This window comes from Taeniopygia guttata, chromosome 2 (assembly GCF_048771995.1).
Source record: "Taeniopygia guttata chromosome 2, bTaeGut7.mat, whole genome shotgun sequence".
Taxonomy (NCBI): Eukaryota; Metazoa; Chordata; class Aves; order Passeriformes; family Estrildidae; genus Taeniopygia; species Taeniopygia guttata.
Window position 1 is genome coordinate 109,331,313 of NC_133026.1, and position 24,961 is coordinate 109,356,273.

The following is a 24,961-nucleotide window of genomic DNA, read 5'->3' on the forward strand; positions in this document are numbered from 1 at the left end:
AAAGCTGTAGTCCTTATTCAGTAGTTCTTATTCCTCAAAGGAAATAGGGGCAGGATTCATAAGATGGAGTGTGGCAAAAGCATCTTTGCTGACAGTCTGTCTTCTTTTCTGGAGGGCTTTGAAGGAGCTACTTAATGTGAAGGTTGCTGGAATTTGAAGAGAAGCAAAGGCATGGGGAACATCATGGAAGTATCTGGGGAAAAACATAATTGGAGAAACATACTTTCTTTATGCAGTCTCTACACACTTTTAGAGCACCTTAGGCTTACAAACATGGGGGGATAATGTACACTGTGCATAATAGGATGCTACTGTGCATAAATGGAGGGATGCAGACTGACAAAGAGGGGCACTGCATGCAAAGGAGTGCACAGTACTTTGCCCTAGAATGAGTACTGAGCCTGAGGCAGAGCATGAGTAGTGCTGGGGTAAACATCTGCTGACCATCTGGACAAGGAGTAGCTGAGGCCTTAAAGTAACTGCTGGGTGCCTTGCAATTATTGTGGACCATAGTAGTTGTGAGGAATGTGAGCAAGCCAGGACGTTCCTGGAAGACAATTTCTTGATGCCGGCAATGTGCTTCTTGGGCTTGTTGCATGTGAACAAGGAAGGTCTGGTTGAATGTATGAAAGTTGGTGACCAAGGGCAGTCGAACTGTGGACAAAAGGGTCCAGGAAGGCTGTTTTATCTCCCTTGGTTAATGAGACTGGCTCATTATAATGCACAAAAAATCTAGCTGGTGTGGCAGAAAGCCAGTCTGAGTGAGAAGAGGCAAATCATGCCTGGCCAGACGCTTCACCTTCTATGTTCAGATGACTGGTTCCCTGCGTGAGATGACAGCAGTGGGATATTTTCTACCTTGACTCCAGCAAGACATTTGGCATTGGTTCCCATAGTATCTTCACAGCAAATAAATGACATAGGAGCTCAATAAGTAGACAGTAAGGCAGATGGACATTTCCTTTGACTTCAGGCCCAAAGTGTTTTGATCAAAGATGCTAACTCCAGTTCATGACCGGTTACTAAGTAGTGTTGCCCACATATTGATACTGAGGCTGTTACTGGTAATGTTGCTGTTTAACACCTAAAATATGGGACAGAGTGCACATTCAGCAGGTTTAGAGGAAGCAGTTGGTACACTGAAGACTGGGTTGTTGTTCAGAGGGATCTAGACAGCAGAGAACTATGCTAACAGGAGCCTTGTGAAATTCAACACAGGCAAGAGCAAACTTCTTCATCTGGAACGCAGTAATCTGTGGTGGGTGGTATAGGCTGGGGGCTAACACGGCAGGAATCAGCATTGTAGAAAATTACCCGGGACTCCTGGTGGTTAACAAGGCAGCTATTAGTCCGTCAATGTGCCTTTGCAGCAAAGAAGGGCAACCCCATGTTGGGCTGTGTTAGCAGGACTGTGGCCTGCAGACCAAGGGAACCGATCCTTCCCCTCTGTTCAGCACTTGTGAGACCGAATTTGGAGAACCATGTCCAGTTTTGTGCCCTCTCTTCCAGGAAAGTGATTGATACATCAGAGTGCAGTGAAGGTTCACCAAAATAGCTGGAGGCTGGGGCATATGGTATATGAGGAGAGGCTGAGAGCTGGGCTTGTTTACAGAGCAGAAGAGAAGGCTCAGGGGGATCCCATGGCCTTCCACTGCTGACTGATGGGAGTGTGTAGGGAAGACAGAACCAGGCTTTTCTTGGAGGTTGTATAGTGACAGCATGAGAAGCAAAGAATGAGAGCCAGCAGATACAAATTGGAACATGAAACATTCTGATATGATATTAAGAAGAATACTTTCCCAGTTAGAGCAGTTAAGCACAAGAGGAAGGTTGTCCAAGGAGGCTGTGAAGTCTCCATTCTTAGAGATTGCACAAAACTTGAGTGGATAAGGCTGAATTCCAAGTGGCCCTGCTTTGAGCAGAAGGTTGGACTAGATAACTTCTGGAAGTTCCTAGCAGTGTAAATTATATGAGGGCATGAAACTTGGTGGAGCTGAATGTTCTTAAAAATAGCTGTAACTTTTTTGGGCGGGGAAGAGAAGTAGGTGGGGTGGATTGGCATGTATTTTTTATTTTGCATTTGACTAACCAGTTGTATATCAACAACACAGACACACACACAAGATATTGTTAAAACACTAAAGGGAAGGTTATGGAGACTGGCCAATTAAAAAGCCAAATTAAACAAGAGAACTTGAGATAATTTCATACAGGTCCCTTGTGTAGAGTGATTAAGTTTTAGAGGCCAAAAGGCAGTCAGTGATTATTGACTATGTCTTGTTCAACATAGCCACTTTACTTTCCACCTTAACATTTTTTTTTTTCCTTGAGGAGTAGGCTTCTAAGCTTCACCCACCTTGAAGCCAAGAATATTTGGAAGGGTGGGGTGGTTTTTCTTTCATTTTATACATTGCACATTTTGTGGCAATGTTTTTCTTGGGTTTAGTACATTTTTGACTGTAGCACAGTCATTACTTCATTTTTCTAAACATACGTATTTAAAGCCCACAAGGGTCTGTGAAATCTGATACTAAAATAAGACATTGTATATATAAAATCATGGTTTCTTTAAGAAAGCCATTTTTTAACCTTTACTCCAGAATTCCTTTAATGTGGTAGGAATTAAATTTTTTCCCTTTATTTATAGTTTTGTCCTTCATGGTGATTATTGATATTGGAGCAGAAAATGAAAATGTACTACTGCATTTTAATGAAATCAGTCAAAACTATTAAAAGGAAATATTTTATTAAAAGAGAAAAGGACAAAAAAGTACATTTTTGTATAGGAAGTAGCTGTCAGAGAGAACTGTGTTACTTAACCAGTATAAGAATTTGTTGCACAAAAATTTTCAAAAGTTTCTTTTAAGTGGTGTTGTATGAGGAGGGTGTCTTCAGTCCAGGGGATACCCTGGCTGTTGTGACTCTCTCTGATGTGCCTGCTGATTTGGGATGGTTTTCTTTCTGAAACACTTCTTTCAGGATGATTTCAAGAGGTACACTTTAATATTTGTCTGTGTCTTTCAACAGCACATTAAAAGTGCACTTTTTTGTTAGCATTGCTTTTTTTCTTGTATTATTTGTACTGCATTTAATGAAATGGTAAGAATTCAAAGTTCAGAGATGCATTTACATATATCCTTTCTTTGAGGATTTTCTTCACAAAGAAGAAAAACCTGGGGTTTTCCCAGGTGTTAGGGTGCACAGAGAAGTGTAAACATTTCTCTATAAAACTTGTGTTTTCATTTCCTTTCTGGTTGAGGAATGCTTGTTGCCATATGTGAATATCATTTAAAGAGGTGTCATGGTGTTTCAAACATACTTTACGGAACATGCAAAGTATTCAAGATCTACTCAGAGGCATGGCTGGCAAAGGGTAATCAGAAAAACTAATGGCTAGGGGTACTTGAATTTCAGAGAAATTGTTAATATTTTTCAGTCTGTAGTATATAATGTGGGATTGGTACGATGAGTTTGTGTGCTTTTTATTTTCTCTTCTCAAATTTACCTGCTACACTGAGAGGATCTTGTTTTCACATACATTACAGATATTTTCAGGGAAAAATACATAACGTAGCTCTATAAAATTCTGTTCAGGAACCCTTAAATTTTACACAGGTTCTGGAAATTCTATAAATAAAGTTTTTTTTTTATGACAGAAAATGGTTTAAAAAAAAAAGGGGAAAAGCCTGGCTGGCTTAAGGAGTACTAAGATTTGCAGTGAACTTTAGTTCATGGGGCTTTTCATTTTATTGTTTTAGAAGAGTCGTAATAAAGCTCCACTTTCAGCATGGATGAACTCCATTTGCTGTTTTGTTCTGAAACATCACTGTGGCTATTGTCACCAGGTTTGACAACATCAGAAGTTTTCTCAGGCTGCCAGCACCATGAGATAAAATAGATTTTGCTCTAGATAGTAAAAAGATTCATTACCAGTGTTGTACACTATAGAACTTTATCTACCTTGGCCTCAGATCAGAGAGCACTCAAAAGGTAAGAGTAGAAATGCCAAAACTGATTGAAATGTCTATGAAAGGCCATTGCACAGAGCAGAGGGCAGGATCAGGTGTGTTTTCAGTAATCTTTACCTCCAAGGAAAAGAAGAAACATCAGATGCTTGACAGTGCTTTAATACTGCTAAAAGATGAAAAAATGCCTAAGTCTATGCCATCATTTGCAAAAGTGAGTCAAACTCTTAGCTACTGAGAGGGAATTAGAATTAAAATTTATGTGTAGCCATGCATGAGAGCTGTGCTTTCCAAGAAATATCTTTGACTGTGTGATCAGTTAGTCACTTGCAACTGACTGTGGGTGAATGCAGCCAGTCTGGCAAACTCTTAAAGAAAAAAAACCCAACACATTTTGTTACCAGCATCCCCTGTCTTTCTGTCCTGTTTGCCTTAAGCTAGCAGTTTCATTCACTTGTCTGCCTTAGTTTTGACATGGTGATGTATGTCTGGAGGTTTATTACATTTGTGCTTTAGTATACATGTTAATGGCCTGTAATCACTGTGCACAATGACTGTAGATGTACAAAAGGTACAGAGGGAGATTGCTTCTTGCAAGAGGATCCTGGGATTAGTAGAACTAGGTCCTAAGGGTAATTGCATAAGCTCCAGTATTTGTTTATTATGTATATTCTTCGTATAAGTCTTGAATAATATCTGTATGTCTCTCTTCCAAGGAGAGCCAGTGTTGTTTAATGCTTCAAGGGCAGTTTGGTAATAGAGTGAGGAAACCAGTTCTCTGAAAGCAGCTTCACTTCTGACTCTTTCCCTGATTCAAGATTGGGTAAATTGAAAAGGTAAAACTAGACTTAGGTGAGATTGTAAATGAGATTTCCTGCTGAGAATGCAAAAAGAATACCTGTTTATAATACCTAGCTTGAATTTAGGATCCAGGTTGAGTTTTTTATGCATTAATGTTCCAAATCATTTCATATTTGAAGGATATTGATAATGTTTCATTTCTTGGTGGTGTATCACTTTAGTCGACTGTGGTTCCAGCTGCTTGTAACTCTCTCAAAGCTGCAAAGGTCAGGGTTCAAGTTCATTGCTAGGTTCTTCTGGTTTATATATTTGGGTTTCAGTACTTTGGCTAACTTCAGTGAAAACTGATAGGTAAATTCTGCTAGTTTGTGACAAGACATTGGGTATGACAGATGTGTTACATCTGTACTGGTCCTTGTTTTTTCCATCATACTACCAATAATCATGCCTCTGTCTCCATTTGATTTAGAAAAACAAGAAATCTGTATGGCAGTTGAGGATGAAGAATGTCAGTAGTGAAAAAAATAGGTCTTTTTCTCTAGCATCTTACAGTAGTTATTTGCAGTCTGAGAGACTATAGATAAATGAGCTATAATACTTTGTCTTGTTACCTGATAGCCTGGCTTATTTGCTCTGCCCAAGAATAGTAGCCCTGTTGATGGTATTTGAAGGCTGAAAGTCAGGTACCATGTGTGAAGCATAAATAGGACCAGAGATGTAAAAATTTTCTTCAGCGTGCTGCCCAAATGAGAACAAAACTGGTGTTAATTCTGATTAATGTGGATAAAAATGATTGAAAATAAACTTCTAAAAACATATTTATTTTAAGAATATAAATACATTTCTATTAGAATATAAGTATATAAATACTTTAAAATACATTTAAATATTCAAGTGGGAGAGCTTATTTTAGGAATAAACCTGAAGTATGATTTATTCAGACTGTATAAATAGTATTCAACCTGTATGTACTTCAATTCCTATAAAACTTAAGCAAATAACTTAGGCTTAAGACTTTATTTATTATGACTTTATTATTTAAATGGTTAAGACTTCAGAATGTAAATAGTTTTGACAGTCATGTCGACTGTTCATATTGAGTATTCTCTGTAGTTCTCATTAGTAGTCCCTTTAAAATTAAAAAGCCAATTGGAAGCTCAAAAAGAAAAATGTTTTTTTTATTGCTCCAATTTATGAATAAGAACTTTATGTGAGAGGCTGAGATCTTCCAGCTCTTGAGTTTCACTAGACTGTATATATAAAAATAGTAAATGGTTCCCTAGCTACCTACTACCCACATATTAAGTGATAGTTTTATTGTTTAATAAATCATGTTGGATATGTGATATTTTGGAAAGTCTCTCCTTTCTTCCTTTTATATCCTGCACATCTAGTGTATTTTCATTCAGCATTTAACAGTCAATCTCTTAATCAAATTGAGGTTCTTTCCAGAAATTATTTGACAGAAATAAGTACACTTGTAAAGATTTAGTAAATATGGTGTCATTGCTGTTTTAACATTGAAAAATACGACATGGATTAATTTCTGTACAATAAGTTAGATAATTGATGAATGCATTTGTAGTCTCTGAATAAATAAAAAGTGAGATTACATTAAAGCTCTATTTATTGTCTGATTGGGGTATTTTAATCATTTCAAGCAATGAACAAATTAACCTTGTAGTAGGAAAATAAATGGAAAAAATCAAAAGCAAGATTTTAATTGATTGTTCAAATAAATTTTTCTGTTTGATAATTTAAATTGGTTTCGTTTGGATTATCATGTGTAGTCTTATGATTTTGCTATTGAAATAGGGATGACCAAGTGCAATTGTACCTGGAATACGTAGTCTGTATATAACAGAGGCTGAGAAAGCAAATATACTGCTTGCAGTCTTTCTGTGTGTTTTGGGTTTTCAAGGCCAGGTTTTGAGAGTGGGGGTCTACAGGGGTGGCTTCTGTGAGAAGCTTCCTTCATGTCCGATGGAGCCAATGCCAGCTGGCTCCAAAGCTGGCCCAGTGCTGCCCAGGGCCAAGCCCATCAGCCACGATGCTGCCTCTGGGGTAACAGAGCTAAGGAGGGGGGAAAAACCCCTGCACAACAGCAACTACAGCTGCAGAGAGGAATGAGAATCTGTGAGAGCAACAACTGTGCAGACACCAGGGTCAGTGAAGAAGGAGGGGGAGAGGAGGTTGCACTGCAGCCTGTGGTGAAGACCATGGTCCTGAAGAACTTCACCCTGTGGAAGGGACCCACCCCAGGGCAGGGGGAGAGGTCCCCACCCTAAAGGGATGAGAATGTGTCATGAACTGACCACAACTCCCATTCCCCATTCCCATATCCTGCTGGGGAAGAGGTAGAGGAAACCATGAATGAAATTAAGCCCAGGAAGGAGGGAAGGGAAGAACGGGGGGGAAGGTGTTTCAAGGTTTGGTTTTATTTCTCATTTTCCTACTTTGATTTGATTGGTAATAAACTCAATGCTTATTTCCCCAAGTCGAGTCCATTTTGCCCATGGTGGTTATTGTTGAGTGATCATTACCTGTCCTTACCCTATGAGCCTTTCCTTATATTTTCTCTCCACAGCCCAGCTGAGAAGGGGAGTGACAAAGCAGCTTTCCTGGGCAAGTGATGGCCAGCCAGGGTCAACTGGGTTGGTTGGTTTAGACTAACTTCATGTGTTTATTGCTGAGAGAGTTGTAGATACAGGTGCAGGAAATCTTGCACTCACTAACAGCTTTGTTTTCCAATATTTACCTGTGCTCTCTGCTTCCCTCTGTGCCAAGGGAAGGTGTTGCCATGCGAGACCAGCTCCGGGCGGGCGCCTGTGGGCACGGCGGGAGAAGGGGAGAGGCGGTGGCCGCTTTTCTCCCTTCGGCTCTGCGAGGCTCAGTTCTAGCGCGGGAACAGATGAAATGGCGACACGGGGCTCGGGTGCAGACACGTGTTTATTGTAGAAGCGTGTTCCCGAGACACTGGGGCACCGACCGAGGGTCGGTTATACCCCGTGCCGGGGGCGGGGGGGGAACCTGAGCAGTGGCCAATGGGACGGGGGGCAGGGGACAGGGGCAGGGAAACCCCAGAGACCGTGATGGGAAAGGCGGGGGGGGGGGGTGGGGGCAGGAACCGGACTGCGTGGTGGGGGGGAGTGATAAGGGAACAAAGGGTCAGGACAAGGGACCGCGGGGGGAGGGGGGAGGGAGAATAGGGGGGGGAAGAAGAGAAAATTACAAATCCCGCAGCTCAATCTTTAGAATTTACATAAAGGAAAGGGAGTTCTGAGGTAAAAACAAATTAGCAACGTTACAAATTTGAGAGACATCAGAAGGTGATACACCAATCATAGTTACAATGAATGGGGCAAAAATCTTTTCCACATTACAATTTAAGATAAAGGGTACAAAATTATCACAAACACATTCTGTATCGAGGTTGAAAGCAGGATTCATGACGCGATGCTTGTGGTTTTCAAATTCTAGCAGAGCAGAAGCAGGCAGCGAACAGCAATGTGGTTTCTCCAATTTGATTATTTGATTGCGAAGTTGGCATATCATTGTGGGCAGTAGCTAGAGAGGATGATCTTTCCTTCTATAAGATATAACTCAATCCAAGAAGTTATTTCCAAATTATTACAAACAATGGGGAAAACTTGTATTGAAATAATAAGGAAACTTTGGGCAAGGTACATTTAGGAGATGGGATAAAGGGGTGAACCTGGGCGCCACTGTTTCAGGGGAAAGAAAACAGTGGAGCCCTGGTCCAGGTTTCCAGCTCCACTCCCTTCAAAGGGCCCCCCTCCTTCCCCCACAGCAAAGGGGAAAGCTCTCTTACAAAGGGAGGTCCTCTAACGGAGGGACCCCTCCGGTGATCCCTCCCATCAGAGGGGGGGCCAGAAGAAGGACTGAGGGATTAATCCAACCTCACCTCCCCCCCAATAGGGGCTGGCCCGCTGCAGGATAGTGCAAGGCCACTGGGGGAGGGGTGGGGCTGGCGGGAAAACTTGGGGCAGAAGAGAAGGATCAAGGCTGGAAAATGGGGTCCCTGTAGCGTGGCCAGCGCCATCTTGGGAGGGGGTGCCGGGTACACTGCATCTCGCCCAGGGAGGCATGGCCAATGCCGCCCCTAAGGGAGGATAACAGTGTCCGTCAGGGCACTTGGGGCGGCTCAGCTGCTGCTATCCCCAAGGGAGAAGGTTTGGGGAAGTCCGTGGGGAAAAGGGAAGGGGGGGCTTCGCAGAAGCTGAAGGGGAAATCTACAGGAGAGGGGCCCAACGCGGCTGGCAGCCGACGAAATGCGTGGATGTGAAGGGCCTCTTTAAGGATGTTAACAATTCTCCCATAGCTGACGTGTCACCATTTACAATTCTGTCCCATTGGTGTCCTTTCGACCCCCCCAGCACCCATAGCCCAGAATAGGGAGGAGGGGTAGAAAAGGCAGCTTTCTGAGAAAGAGAAGGGGCTTTCCAGTATGAGTTACCCCAGAAAAGATCAAGCAAGGTTGCTTCCTCCTTGGAAAAGAAAAAGCCTCCCGGCCGCCAGGGACATGCAAGGCTACAGTCCCCGTCTGGACGCGGATGGTGGTTAAAACTCAGAAAAGAAAAAAAGGTAGCCCAGCCGCCCGCCAGGGTCCCCAACCTGCTCTGACCCAACTTACCCTCCGGGCTCGGGCGGTGAAACCTCTAGCTCTCTCCTTGGTGGTGGAAAATCACGCTGAACTGAGAACATATTCTTTCGCGGTTTGGCTCTCCCAGAAGCCTGAGTGTTCCTGTTAACCAGAGCTCACCCTTGAAACCCTGCGTTCGGCCACTGTCAGCCTCTGGTCTCCATTCAAATGCCGTCCCCTGTCAGGCCACTCTTCGAGCTCAGTCCATCGAGCCACTGCCAAACTGTCCTCTTTGCCCTCGGGTAAGTCTACCCGGCTCCCAGCCGCTGCAGTCCGGCTGCCCCCGCAGCACGGCTGCTCCCAGGCGGGTTAGAGAGCACGCCGGCGAGGACGGAAGAGGGTCCCAGAGCTTCGGGTTTGTTTTCCGCCCGATGCGTCACTCCTCTTAGTGTCTGCAGAGCTCTTACGGTGGCAGAGTTCCTTTCTCTCTCCCCCCTTTCACAAATCAGTGGAAATAACCATCCTCTGCTACCATTTGTTGCCGTGCGAGACCGGCTCCGGGTGGGCGCCTGCGGGCACAGCGAGAGGAGGGGAGAGGCAGCGGCCGATTTTCCCCCTTCGGCTCTGCGAGGCTCAGTTCTAGCGCGGGAACAGACGAAATGGCGACACGGGGCTCGGGTGCAGACGTGTTTATTGTAGAAGCGTGTTCCCGAGACACCGGGGCACTGACCGAGGGTCGGTTATACCCCGTGCCAGGGGCGGGGGGAACCTGAGCCGCGGCCAATGGGACGGGGGGCAGGGGACGGGGGCAGGGAAACCCCGGAGACTGAGGTGGGAAAGGCGGGGGGGGGGGGGGGGCAGGGCCCGGACCACGTGGTGAGGGGGAGTGATAAGGGAAGAAAGGATCGGGACAAGGGACCGCGGGGGGAGGGGGGGAGGGAGAATGGGCAGGGGCGAAGAAGAGAAAATTTCAAATCCTGCAGGAAGGATCCTGTGCCACTTGAATATATTAAAATATCTGGGCCTTTTATTCAGTCTACAATTCATTGGACCTCTCCTGGTTGTTCCTCCTGAGCTCAGGCTGGTTGCATGTGCCTTGGCCCTAGCACTAACTGCTGCTGCAGCCCTGCCAGCTCCATCAAGCCTGGCTGTGGGAGGAGAACAGCTCTAGACTGGTCAGCAGCAGTTGGCCTGTCATCTTCATAAATAGCACAGCTATCTTCTCATCTTGGTAGAGCTGCTTAGGTTCCTGGTGGTTCTCTGTATCACTCCTGAGCTAGGTCACAGCCACAGTCTTGTGAAGCAGGTTCGGGCATTTTGCTGACACTTGATAGCAGGACTGTGAGAACATGGCTCCTTGAAGGTTGTGGGAGAGCTTTTAAGTGGAAGCCAAAGGGCTTCATCACACCAGGCATGCAGTGCTGTGTGGGACACTTCAGCAAACAATGCAGGTCTAGACACTGAGTCAATTTTCCAGCATTTCTAGCTGCTGTATGTTTTGGAACAAGTATACTTAGGACACATGATTAACCTCAGCCTTAACCAAAATATAGATTTATTGCAGAGATAAAGAATCACAGGTTACAGTGCTAGATGGATGCTCAAGAGATCACTGAACACGAATACTGGGACAGGTTTCAGTCTGTGTATCAGCTGGGGTTGGTGTGTGTATGATCTTCTGATGAAGGTCATTTTACAAACTCCCCTGCTCTGTTCTAGTGTTGATTAAAACATCAGCAGCTACATTCACACTTTTAGGCTGTCCATGAACTTTCTTTTTCTTCCACCAGTGGCCATGAAGAACATTCATCTCCATTGTCTTCAACAGTTTTTTACATATTTTTGGAAAATTACAAATATGGGTCCTCCTTTTACTTTTCCGTTTACTATACTATACACGTGGGTTTTCTGCAGCCTTTCCTGATAAGTTTTATTTTCTTTATCTCTCGTCACTCTAAAAGTGGTGTAACTTACATGCATTATGAACATATTGTATTCTGTGTGACTTCAAATCATGCCTAGAAATTACTTCTTAAGCCTTTTGGTTTTACTTTGTTTCTAGCACTGAGTAAAAATTGTTGCTCCCTTGTGACTATTTATGGATGTGTATAAAAGGAGCAGATGATTCAAACAAATAAATACTGAACAAATTTATAACACCTAGGTGCTCCTCTTACAGCAGTCATCATTAGATTTGGGGATGTGTCAGGAAGAGGAGGGGGTTACACCACGTACAGTGGGGCAGAGTGGCTGAAATGCTGCCTGCTGCAGGACCCAAGGTGCCTTGTCTGCAAAGTGGCAGAGAACTTTCTCTGTCTGCCACACTGTATTGCCTGAACAAGGCGACTTTAGTCAATTTATTTTCCATATTTAAGACATCTTTTTTCTTGCCAAGATCATAATTTTTGTCTCTTGGCAAGCAGTCTAGCAAAGACCATTAGAATTATATGTTTAACCACAGAAGTTTTCAGAGTTTCTGACAGAGCCATGTGTTTGAGAAGTTTCCAATATAAAAATAAGTAACATTTTTATTGGTGTTTTTACAAATTTTCAATAGGGTTTGGGGGAGGGTGACAGAGGAGGAAGTAATGGAAATCTGTATTTCCCCTACATGTTTTAGCAGAGATTGGTGCATGGAAAGTCTGGAATTTCGATGTAGGTAACACTGGCTGCGTGACCAGTAGAGGGAGCCCAGAATCACAAAATGTTGGAGATATTTTTGACTGGGGGAGTTGGGGGTGCAAAGTTTGATTTGGTAATATACAGAAATTTTGAAGTACTACCAGCGAATAGTGATTTTGGGGCACAGAATTTATGAAACATTGAAATGTCTGTCTTCTAAATGACCAAGTTATATTAGCAACCTTTATATTGGAAGGTTAATGAGTATTTTGTTTTCTTTTCTTTTCTATGTTGCTGGTTGTTGTAACATCATAACATCACTTTTACAGAAAGTAAGTAACTCTTATACTTTTAAACCTTTTTGAAAGTGTATATGGGGTAATACTGCTTGTGTACGTGTATAGATGTATATGTATATAAAATAAACATACAAGAAGAAAAATACCAGTCTTAAAGACATACTGCTACAGATTGTAACTTCTATATATGAATGACTTCTAGAATACCACAGTGGTTTAAAGCAGTCTCACCCAAATGATGATAAATAGTATGAAAGTTCTGCATCTGAAGACTGTAAAGGGTAAACATATTTCTTGTGTGCAGACTATGGCAATAAAACTTGCAGCATATCGATTTAAAATATATTATGGCTCTAAAAATTCACAGATATCAAGTTGCGAAGTAGAATATTATTGTATCCAATTTCATTTAACTGAATCAAAGTTGAACTGATTTGGAGTGTTTCAAGAACTTAGGTCAAGCTGTGCCATTTTTGATATCAGAGATACTCAGCATATTGGCAGGCCTTGGCTGCTGTATTAATACATGCCAGGAGCTCTGAGCAGAAGGAACGTGTCCTCAGGCTACAGGAGAATTTAGAAAGCATGCAATAAGTAGTACAGATCCCTCAGAAAATGCTCTATGATTCAGATATCAGTCTGCATCATGGGATCTTTGATTGCTGGCTTTTTGAACCATGGTCCCATGTGTTGTTATAGCATGTGTTGCAAGCATTTTCAGCATCCATTGTGTGTAACATTTGGGATTTTTAATGCGGTGTTTTAGGGATGCCAGTGCTGACAGAAGAACAGGCAAGTTATTGGTTGACATGGGCCTAGGCAGAGCTGACAAAGGACACCATGGAACTTCAGTTTGATCTGTTAGCTCAGAATAAATCCCACCCCTCAGTGTTCTCAGATTATTTTTATTTGCAGCTTAAGTGTGTTCTGTGTGGTTTGTTTTGTGTACCTTATGGGCATACCCAGTTTCCAAAAAAGGGTGGATATGGCCCTATGTTTGCATGTCATTAAGAGTTGAAAATATCTTTAAGAAATAAACATAGCAGTAGTTAAAGTGCTTGTTGGCTCAGTAGCTGATAAGGGTTTCTTTCTAAGTCAGAGAGTAGTTTCTGTTGTCCACTTGCCAGTTGTCTAGACTTTGAAGATTAAGATATCTGCTGTGAACACAGTAGTGATCATGAGATGTTGCCAAATCCTCTATTTTGGGTTCATTCATGCTGTATCCTTTCAATTGGTTAATGATATCTAAAAATAAGTGTAGAGTCCAGAGTATATCCATCAGAATAGGAGGAGAATACAAATCGTGCATACATGCACACACAGTTTTGTTTCTTGTTGGCATACCAAGTTTTTGTTCTGCTGTAGAGTCAGCAAGTTCTTTCTGTCTTGCAGAGAAAGCCTTAATCGGTGATAATGTTTCACTAAAAAGATCCAAATCTGAGAGAGTTGAAATTGCTTCACGTATGATAACATATGGAAGAAATTACACAACTGTAACTGCTGTATTAAATGCTTTGTCTCTTTGCTTGTCAAGCATTAATCCAGTAAGGAAAATGTGTAAAGAGAAGGATCCTACATATTACAAAAGTGTTTAAGTAATCGTTAAACTCAATGAACTCCCTTAATGTCTTCTGTCCCACTGCTATCAGTATCATTTTATTTCCAACATATTTTGGTTTGTATTTTGTTAAAGTATTATATCAAAACCAAATGTGCCACTATTTTTATTTGCAGGGAAGCCAAAGAAACCACAAAAACTTGTCAGAATTTTCATATTGCGTGATCATGTTTAGGATACCCATAAAATAAATACCTATTGCATATCTGATGTGTTGATCAACAAGCAGCATTTTTACCTGCAATTTTTTATTTTAGATGTAGTAATATGATACATTAGATGACCTGCAGTAAATAAATTATAATAGACAGGACTTCCTGGCCTGAGGGCACTTTATAGTTTAATTTTTACCGGAAGAGCAATTACCACACTATTGATCTTGCCATTAAAATAATGATATATGTACAGTAAAGATGAATTTTGTTGTAGCAGAGCCATGGAAATCAACGGAAAGCATAACATACGAAATACAACCATTTCAATCAAGTTTCACGTATTAGAAAAGAAAATCAGACTTGCAATTTTCAACCACGATTGGATGTTGTGTTATAATACCACAGAATAAGGAGGAGTAGTTTCTGATGAACTTTGAAACCCTGTTCCTGGTTTATAGTCGAGTATATAATTAATCCTGAAATACTTCGCAACACACTTAATTTAATGCACAGGCATTGTTCCACTTAACCAAGTGGAATATATTTACGTGGCTCAAGATAAGCGTGCGTGCAGACTGGAGACCCCAGGGAAGAAGCACAGTTTCAAATTCAGTCCCTGAGTACATCATGTACAGTAGCCAGCAAATGGGGATAACGATGTGATACTACATCTATAGATATTTTACTTCAAATTTTAAATTAAAATGAAATAAAATTATTTATGACTGCCTTCTTCCCCACCTTTTTTAGATCAACTTTACAGAATAGTATACATCTAGCTAGGGTAGAAATACTTGCCTTTTTTTCTGATGCTGATATGTATATGCTACAAGGATATCCCTGTCCAAATGTTAATTTTTTTCTGAATGTGTTGTGTTTCTTTTGAAAGAGTTCTTTAACATGCATGCCACAGTGGTATTAAAATTATCACCTTGAGGAGGTCAGTCTCATAATTTCTAAAACAATTCTAATTAGAAAAGATAATGTTTCATAAAAGGCACAAATGTGCATTTATTTGTGTATAATAATGCATGCTGACCATATTGAGCCAGAAGAAGGCTTTACAATATATATCACTTTTAATTTTAAATGTGTTTTTTCTGGACTCTTTATTATTCTTTTGTTGCCTTTCATCCTATGGGATGCAGCTGCCCTTGAACTTGGTACTGTTTTGATCATTCATGTGCAGCAGCCACATTGTCTGTAACATTTTAAAAATGAGGCTTCATGGTGTTATTTATGAAGTAATTTCACATAAATATTTGGACTTTGGTTCTTTCAGAATGTGGAGCTGGTTTCTGTATGAAGAAAAACGTAATTATAATTCACAGACTTTTTGCCTCAAGCCTAGGGGACAGATGCATATGATTAAGTTTGAAACTGGCCTGTTATTGTAATGTAGATGTTTTCAGGGTTGAGAGAATTAAAAAAAAAAGGAGGGGGGGCAAAAAAAAAAAAAAAAAAAAAGCCAGGCAAGCATGAGTTTTTAAAAAAATAGACCGAGGGAATAGTTTTACAAGCGGCACTCAATCTTAGACTGCACAATTTTATTTTTCAGTGGAACCTCTCCATTAGCTTGCCTGAATGCAATGCTTCATACTAACACTCGTGTAGGTGATGGAACATTCTTCAAAATCCCTGGGAAATCAGGACTCTATGCTCTCAAAGTAAGTTTAAATTTTGTATATGGATTGTACATACAACTATTAATCCATTTTATGAATGTCTCAATAGATATAAATGTAAACAGATTAGATTCTTTGGTGAGGAAATGACCTGATAGTCCTCCTAACTGCTTTCAGATGTCTTTTAAAAGGATTTATAATGAAAGTAAACATTGAATGTTTTATCCTAGAAAGCATATACGTGTTCTTGAATTTGGCACATGGTATAAAAAACACATAGCTTAGTTAAAATGCTGCTTTTTTGGAGTTGTTCACAGTAAGGCCTTTGTTTTAGGACTAGTGTGCTCAAGAGGATCACTGACTTTCTAATTAAGTAATTGTATTGATGTTTGATTTTTGAATAGTGAAAAATTATTTGCAAGTCTAATATAAATCAGCTTTTAATTCAAAGGTTGCATCACTGCTTTTGAAAAGGAATATAATTATAGTGATAGAATTTTGCCTTTATTTATATTCCTTTTTATTTTTTTTTTGTTTTGGTATGAACATGATATTTACTGTGGGTGGAAATGTTTTCTTGTTGTACTTGATCAAACTTAGAGGGGCTTCACAATAGAAGTGAGATAATGTGAGGCAGTGATGAGAAAAAAGAAAGTGAGATTATCTGCTTGGCAGTGTAAATGTAGTCAACTAAAATTTTGGGCTGGGGGGAAGGATCTTTTGTAATTTATGACAGATATATTTGAGGTAAGGGTATAAAAATATAAAAGTATATAAATTTGTCTGTTCCTGCTAAGTAAAAATCCTGAATACTTGAAATTGAATTAATAGTTTTCAGAAGCTGTCTTTCCCAATTTACTAGAACAAATGCTGTTGTTTTTCTTTAAATCGGGAGATATTCTTGGCACAATTCCAGGAATTCACAATCACTCCCATGCTTGTGAGCTCCAGGTTGCTTCAGCTATTTGAATTCAGGAAACAGGCAAAGGCAGAAAAGAAACATTAAAGGATTTGTGTTTTGCTGCAGTGCTGTAGACACTCAACTGGAAAACTAGGATTTTTAACAGCCACACAAGTCTGTTTCTGTTAAAAAATAAAAGAAGAAAAAGTGGAAGATCTTGCATTTTATGTGACTTTTTCAGTTTTAAAAAGAGCATGGAATGACCTCACAGAACAGCTTCTTTGCTTTTAGTTTGCAAATCTTTTCATGAAACTCTGTTTTTTATGGCTCTCTCTAGAGTAACTCACAGGCATATTTTATTTTATTCTTGGTTTTTCTGAAATGTAAGCATGAGAGTACACTGCAGTAATCTATTTTCAGAGATGCAGCAGGATCATGATTGATTTTTTTTTCTTGTTAATTTTATTTTTATTTTTATTTTTTAACTGTAGAAAGAAGAATCAACATGCCCTACTGATGGAACATTGGATTTAGGATGTGAATCTGAGTTAGATGGCACTGAAATGGCTGAGACAAACAATAATAATGGAGAAGAAAATGGTGGTAGGTGATTTAATCTCAATATTAGAGGGCATATTTGGGGAAAAGAAAAAGTATTGTTTTCTTCAAATTTTTGTGGTGTGATTTCTAAGCAGTATAAATAATCTTTTGTACTCAGTGGAACTATTTTGAGTGACTCCCTCTCTTTTTTGGCCTTATAAAGGAATCAGGAACACTAAGTGCCTTTATTTGACTTAGGGTTTTAAAAGGCAAAGAATAGTGATGTTGGGTGTGTTTTCAGTCGGTAATTTTTTGGCTTACATTTTTTTTGTTTAGGGCCCAGAGATAAAGAAAAATTTGCCTTTACCAGGCATCAGACTTGGCAGTTGTCAGATTCAGACATCTCATGGATTTCATTGTGGGGTTGGTCCCTCAGTAGAGTTCTGGACAGAGGACAAAGATTTGTATTTTTTTGCTTTCAGGCAGAGGTATTCCTGTTTGCCATCGTCACATAACGACATCTTGAAATATCAAATGCTGTGCATTTTTTTCCCTCTAAAATAATGGCAAACTGAAACATTGAAATAACTTAAAAATGGCAACCTTAGAATTTTTTTTTTATTATTTTTGAGAATTAGTAGTTATTCATAAGGAGAACGTCAGTCACCTAAAATTTTTTTGCAAGTAACAGAAGTAAATATTATTGCAACCACACTCATGTAGTGATTATAAAGTGAATGCTTTATGAAAAAAAAATCTGACTATCCAGAACTTCTGAAATAAGCCTTTCCTTGATCAGTTCTCTTCTGCTGTCCAGTCTCAACCTGTCCCACTGCTGGACTGCTGCCTGCTGTTTTGGCTTTCTTGGTATATGGTGAGACAGAGTCCTGTTTACAACTAGGACATGAAAAGGCTCAGCTCATGTTGTTGTTCTGCTACAGACTGCCTTTTTTAAGTCGAGCAACTTACTTAGCTCTCAGGCTGCACCTTTACAGGACTGATACTGCAGTTTTTGTATTGCTCTCCAGCAGCATTGAAAAATCATAAAGTGTTCAGTAATAGGAATAACAGCTATCCAAGGCACTTTGTGGGTCTGTCTATGACTGAAGTTTTGAAGCTCTGTGGAAACAAAAGTCCAGAGTTATTAAATGTCTCTGCTTCTTCATTTTCTTTGATATATTATGTCTATAAGTTAACAGACTCTGCATGTGCAGTGGTTTGATGCTTATGTAGCATATGCTGCTTATGTAAGTGAACTTACATGTTCTTTAACAATTCCTGTTTGATACTCAGAAAATTTGTTGATGCACAATTCCTGAAATTGAAGGAAGAATAGAGCAGTAAAAAGGAGTGTAAATACAGTTACAAATACAAAGCAAAAGTTGATGTTACTTCTTATAAACAAAACAAAAAAACCACAGGCAATTATTTAGGAGTGTTAGGATGTAAATAGGATGTTATAGAATGTAAATAGGATGTCATAATTCCAGAAATAGGAAATTACTGGGTTTTGACTGGGAGCAGGCTATGTACTATTTTCACAGTTCACAGTAATAAAAATAATTATAGCACTTGTGATGACATAAAAGAGAAGCTGTGAAAATTTAACATTTTGTAATAGAGCATTAAATTACACCTAGATTGGTTTTAAAGCTGAGAATTTTCCATCTTTTTTCATCTTTAACAAATATTGGAAAACTGCAATATATTTAACATTTTGAGAACAAGACATTTTAATTTTCTTGTCCTGCTATGGATATCAATGGATATATTAAAAAAAACGTAAATGGGATGGCAATAGTGAGTGTCTATTGCATATAGAAAGGCCAATGCTTGATATGATCAATTAAGAATTAAATGCAGCATTTATTTAATAAATAGCAGGCCAGTCAGCTAGTACAGGACAAAATTTTGCCAAACATGTTTGATAATAGCTTTTCTTGAGACTGCGAGTTTGTTGTTAAAGATACCGTTTATATACACTTAGAATTCTGATTTCGTTTACAGTATAGAAGGCTTGGCTTAAAAATAGGACCATATCCAGAAAATACATCCAGTTTTTGGTGGATTGAAATTACAGATTATTTAATCTGCAAAGGCATAGGAATCACCATCCACAATAGCATTTTGCTCTGAAGGGTGTGATTTGACCACTCTTCATTCAGTATTTTTTAATGTCAATATTTTTTGAAAACTATGAAATCTTTCTAGCGTAAATTTATTGATATTAAATAATAGTTGTGAGACTTCGTTTGATTGCCTTGTAAATTATTGCAGCTGAACAGCATTAATTTGTTTAGGCTTTCAAGCAAAGAGGTCATATGCAGCAGAAATACGTGTTCAATAAATCAGTATATCTGAAAAGCATTCAAGAATCACAACACAAAACAACTTGAACATGGATAAGATGCATTTGCTAATTAGTCCTGTGTAGTTCTTAGACTATCATTCTGATAGTACTGATTAAAGAATATAGGCAGTGATTTTCCTTTGGGTATAGCACTAGCTAAATGATTACCAGCGTATTGCATTCATTATAGCTGTAAGAAGGAATTAAGGTAAACAGGAAAGGATTTATAAAAGACACATAAGAAGTCCCGAGTGAACAAATACCTCCTTTGTATTGGGGAGTTTAATAGGGATGGTCTCATTAGATTATGAAAGGTGAGGTGGTGACTTGATCGGTTTGTAAATATTTGAGAATAGTTATTTCTATGGAAAATATTTGGTCTAACAGACCAATTACACTTTTCAGACTAGAGCTACTTTTTTTTCTTTTTTTCTTTCCAGGAAATTATTCTGTGGCATGAAAGTAGCATTTAGTTCAGTGCAAAAAACGCTTCATCAAATTCTCTGACTTTTGTTTTAGAGTATGTGTGATACATATGAGGATGGGCATTGCTTGCACATTGAATTCTTAATTGCCCAATTGATTGCATTTTTATTTGCCCTTTTCCACTGTGATAGAGTCCAGAAGCCACAGTTCTGACAGAATGATCAGAAATTCTTTAGCAAGAGTTTAAAAAATGCCTCTTTAAATGTAGCTGGAAGTAGAAGGATGAAACTGTAAGCAACAGCCTCAGCCCATTAGTGGGCTTTTAGACCACAGTCTTTTGGAATAAAAAGTACCAGCTGACACTCAGAGAAGAATCACATCATTCCTCAGCAGGCACATTTTTCGCAGTATACATGCAGGCTACTGAACAATTTTACTAGCACAATAATATAAAATTTCCTAACCATTATAAACACATGACTTGGCAAAAGCTATTACACAACATCAGTATTGCTAAGCAGACAAGTAGAATGGTCACACCTCAGGATTTCGCAGATGCTGTGGAGAATTTTTCTTTCCCCACCTTCTCCAAAGGCCTATGTTAAAGAAACTCTCTATGCTACAGTTGATTTTGTTTGGAATGGGATTTCTAATAGAAGCTCTGTAGCAGTCCCATATCTTTAAAATTCCATTTTCCTCAAATACAGGTGTAGCATGTAAAGATGCTGTGGGTAAAAGAATTAAAGTCCCAATTACTGTTGCCTGGGAAAATGATGACTATAATATCCTCTTGCCCATCAATAGGATGTTCAGTTCTCAAAAAGCATTTGTCCCTAGGGTTTATGAAGGCAGGGCTAATCCATCAGCCACAGAGCGCAGTTGATTAAAAATGGTCTTTGTGCGAGCCAATGGAATGCACAATGATGTACGTGTAGAGGAGACAGCAATTCCTGCTATAGCGTGACTTCCCTCCCCACCTCAGCCCAAACAGGGCTTCTCATGTGTGCCCAAATACCAGCAACATGTGTCTCCTCCTGAGACACTTTGGTTTTCAGCACTTGCTAGAAGTGTATGTTCTTCAACTATGAACATAAAATGGCAGAGTTAATTCCTTAGGCAGTTTTCTTAGAGGTAGCTGACAAAATGATGGACAGCAGAGGATCGTGTTCATGCTGAATCCTGAAATTTTGCTTTGTAGCTACTGTACTTTCAAACACCTTGTTCTTTTTAGACTAGGAAACCCTAGGATAACTGTGTAGCAAGGAGTGTATATTCACCACTGTTTGAAACCTGAGTCCTCATTTGGATATTCAGTTCCTTTCCAGGACTGGAATTCCTGGTGATTCAGTAAAACCTTTTACTATTAGCATCTTGTCTCTTGGGAATAATATTGGATGATTCTACTGAAAATGTTTGTGACACGTGGCAACATCTGGATATGAGATAGATTCTTCTAAAAGCAGAAGAGCAGCAATGAAGTAGCAGCTCAAACATAGCTCAACACATCAGCAAGCGAAGTTTTTCACTTTGCTTACATTTTTTTGTGTATTTTTCTTTAATCTTCCTGCAACTATAAAATAAAAATATGGTACCTGGGATTGAGTTTAACTTCTTTTGTTTCATTATGAAGGGAGTCATAAGAATAAGAGGAGATACTGTGAAGCTTGAGGATGTTTCTCATCTTGTTTTTTTTTTTCCTGTACAGTAGTTAATGAGGTCTAAGAAATTGCTGGCTTACTGATGACAGGCTGTGGAAAATGTTGACTTGCTTTGGAATAAGGATTCACAGGTTTTTTCTAAGCTTTGTGAAATATTTAGGCTCAAAAACATGCTGTTAATATAATGGGATTCCGTGCAAGCTACGAAGCCGATGCGGTATTTGATGTCTTTTTCCAAAAGATACTATTCAATTGTATTTATTAATTTGCAGTGCCAGTATTGCTTTTCAGAAAGAATATTGCAGTCACTGTAGTACCCTTGATGTATACATCTGTTTTTGCTTGCTTTGGCAAACTCATACAATTAACTAACTCCCAAACTGGTTTTCATTTTCAAGAGCTGATGGCAACAGCCGAGTTCTGAATTGTTCAGTTTTGGCAAGTTGGGCTCTAGAGATCAAAGAGTGATGGAGGTGAATTACTCGATACATCTGTGCTGGCAAAGTGCAACTATTTATGTCAATACAAGTATAGATCTGTGTCACCCAAAGAAAATATTGAATTTTATGGATATTTTAGAGAGAGAGAGATTGTGTGTATGTTTTCCTGGGGGAGTTCTCTCTGAAATTTCATATCTCCAGATTGTGTGCATAGATTTTATGCTTGAGGTAGACTCTAGCTTTAGCATATGGTAACAATATTAATTTATGTTTTGTAACGTGGCCATTCCTAAACAATCCTTCTCATCTGCTATGGTTACTTTAAAAAAAAGAGAAGTGGACTGCTGTTGATTTTGCTGGTATAATTTTAAATCAGTGTGATCTGACTGAAATCAAAATTAACTGTGCTGTTGATTTTGGGAAAATAAACCCTTTAATGAGCAGGAATTTATCTGTCCATCTGGTTACATAAATCTGTTTACAGTTATTCCTAATAACTTTCAGTGGCAAGGAGAGATAATTTTTTGTTGTGTTCCTCAAAAACTTGTTTCTTCAAATAAGGATATGTTCCAATATGTTTTACATAGGTGTCATTTATTGGGTGGGGAAGGTAAAAGGTAATAAAAAAACCCCAAATATAGCCTGTAAAATTTGAAATTCAAAGATAGTATTGCTGATTTTTATAAATTATAGCCTTTCATAATAATTAACAAAACTAGTCTTGGAAAAATGGAAGATAGGAAGTTATTTTAAATGGAGTTTACCAAAACATTTTTAACATACTCTTTTTGCTAAGTAATTCTAATTCTATCATTCATGTTAACAGTCTCTGTACACTCACTAAGGAGGTCTTATCTTCAGAAACCCAGCTGCTCTTCCAGCTCATAACCTAACAGTTTAGAGCTTAATAGTTGCTTTTTCTTTATTCCTTCACTCGGTCCTGGCCCTTGAGGAAGCCAATTTAAAGAATGGAGTCTAATTATTCTCCACTAAATGGAAATGCCTCCTGTAGGCTTAAAACTACTCTTGTTTCCGTTTTCTACTGTAGCAATAATGTAGTACCCAAATATTTTCCCTTTGTCTGTCATATTCTGTCTGTCAGGGTTGTTTTTTTTTTTCCCTCCCAAACACCCAGTTTATTTTTAGCATTCTTTTCTGATACAGATTTTCAAATGATTGTGGATCTGATAATATTCATGGATCTTCTGCACTCATGAAAAAAGTGGTTGCAGCTTTCCAAAGTTGTATATATGTGCAAATAACACTTGAAATTTAATTTTCTTTTACTGTAATCTCTGGTTTCCGTAGGAGAAAATCCTGTTTTGTTCTTAAGGCATAATTTTTTTCACTAGGATCATCAGTGGTAACTTCACTTATGTATCTTTCTGTCATATTTGTCCCTTTCTTTATGTCTGACCCACTCAGAGAAAAGCAGTTGGACTTTATCCATAGAAATTAAGAAATAAATAATGACAATTTCATGTGGTCACAGACATTTTAATACAGTCACACTTTGGCACAGATTGATTTAAATTACTAAGTAGCAGAACATGTTTTAAAGATTAAAATTATTCATTGTCTCATATTCAATTTCGTACAGAAAAGACAATTAATATTGTTTTTAAACAATACCTTGATTATCCTCTAAATAAAGCCTGTATGTCAATTTTAGTATTATTTTTTGCTAACAAAGTGAATAGACTGTATAAGTTGTTAAGCAATTGTACAATTTAACACAATGTATTTAGATTTTTAATGCTTTTGTTTTCTGCTTTTGGAAAATAGGCAATGACATTACTTACTAGATGGTTAGGTTCATAGCCATATTTTGTATCAAGCTGGTTTTAAATGGAAATTCAATTAAAACATAAAAAGCAACATTTAAAATAGTTTCCTACTATCTTACTATTTTAAGCTACAAGGTATATGAAGAAAAATATAATTTACAAAATAAGTTTTAGAAAGGAAGTATCATTTGTTCTAAATAAATTTGGTTGAGTTTCTCTAATCACAGTGTCATTTTAAATATTTTAAGCATCAGATTTCAACCTCATGTATCTATTTCTTTAATCATGAACTACAGGAAACAGTTGGGGTTTTTCTCAAAACATTGAACAAACTAGATTTGGATTGTGCTAAAGAACTAGCCTGAAGTGAGGTATTCTTTCTGTAGCTGTAGGAGAGATTACAGTGATGGAAAGCTATTTATTGTTTCAGTGGTTTCAATTCCAGTTTCACCCACTAGAACAGTCCCTGTTTCTTGGTTTAAATTTGTAAAAGATTCAAAGGAACAGAAGCAAAATAAATCAATACACCGATAATATTTTATTGAAAATTGTAGTGATGATAGGAATTAAAAGTATGGCCTCTTAAAAATTCTGTCACAATTCCAGGTTTATTGTTAAAAGAGAAATGAATGAAAGTGCAAAATTAATAGAGGACTATTCTTTTTATTCCTGCTCTACCATGACTTTGATGTTAATGGTTGCAGTGTTGAGATCAGATAGTTGTCAAACCTCTTCAAGATTAACTTTATCACCAAAATAAATAGGGGAGACTCCTGGATAATATTGTAGGTCTCCATAATAAAAATCTGAACTTCCCATTTCAACAAGAAGGTAATAGGAATTGCAGTCATTTTGGGAACAGGAATAGGTTTATCATGTCAGATCGTGTTGTATCTATCCTGTTTTAAGATGGGCATTTAAGTTTACCAGTTTCCATTCTTTAGGGATTTTTGAATGTCTACTCTTCTCCTCTTGTTAACTTTGGGTTTGTGTGCACATGCTATTTCTAGGGTTTTTTCTTCAATTCTTTGACTCTCAAAATTTGCCAGAACACAGTAAAAAAAGAGTTTCTTTGAAGGAGAAGACAAAATCTGGGAAATTTGAAATGTCAAGTTTTTATTTTGATGTAGGTGTTCTTTGTCTCAGGAGCTTAGCTGTAGCAGTGATTTGA

General features: G+C 38.8%; 1 protein-coding gene across 8 annotated transcripts in view; it reads left to right on the forward strand.

Moving 5' to 3' along the window:
• ASXL3 (ASXL transcriptional regulator 3) overlaps positions 1-24,961 on the forward strand; it is a 131,019-nt gene that overhangs the window by 45,900 nt on the left and 60,158 nt on the right. For 6 of the 8 annotated variants that reach the window (XM_072924600.1, XM_072924601.1, XM_041714728.2 and 3 more), the window contains 2 exons: positions 15,622-15,730; positions 17,081-17,192. In XM_072924600.1, coding sequence (XP_072780701.1) covers positions 15,622-15,730; positions 17,081-17,192 — 221 coding nt within the window. Of the gene's footprint in view, positions 1-15,621; positions 15,731-15,767; positions 16,973-17,080; positions 17,193-24,961 lie in introns of those variants that run through there. The other 2 variants (XM_072924603.1, XM_072924605.1) reach the window with 2 other exon arrangements.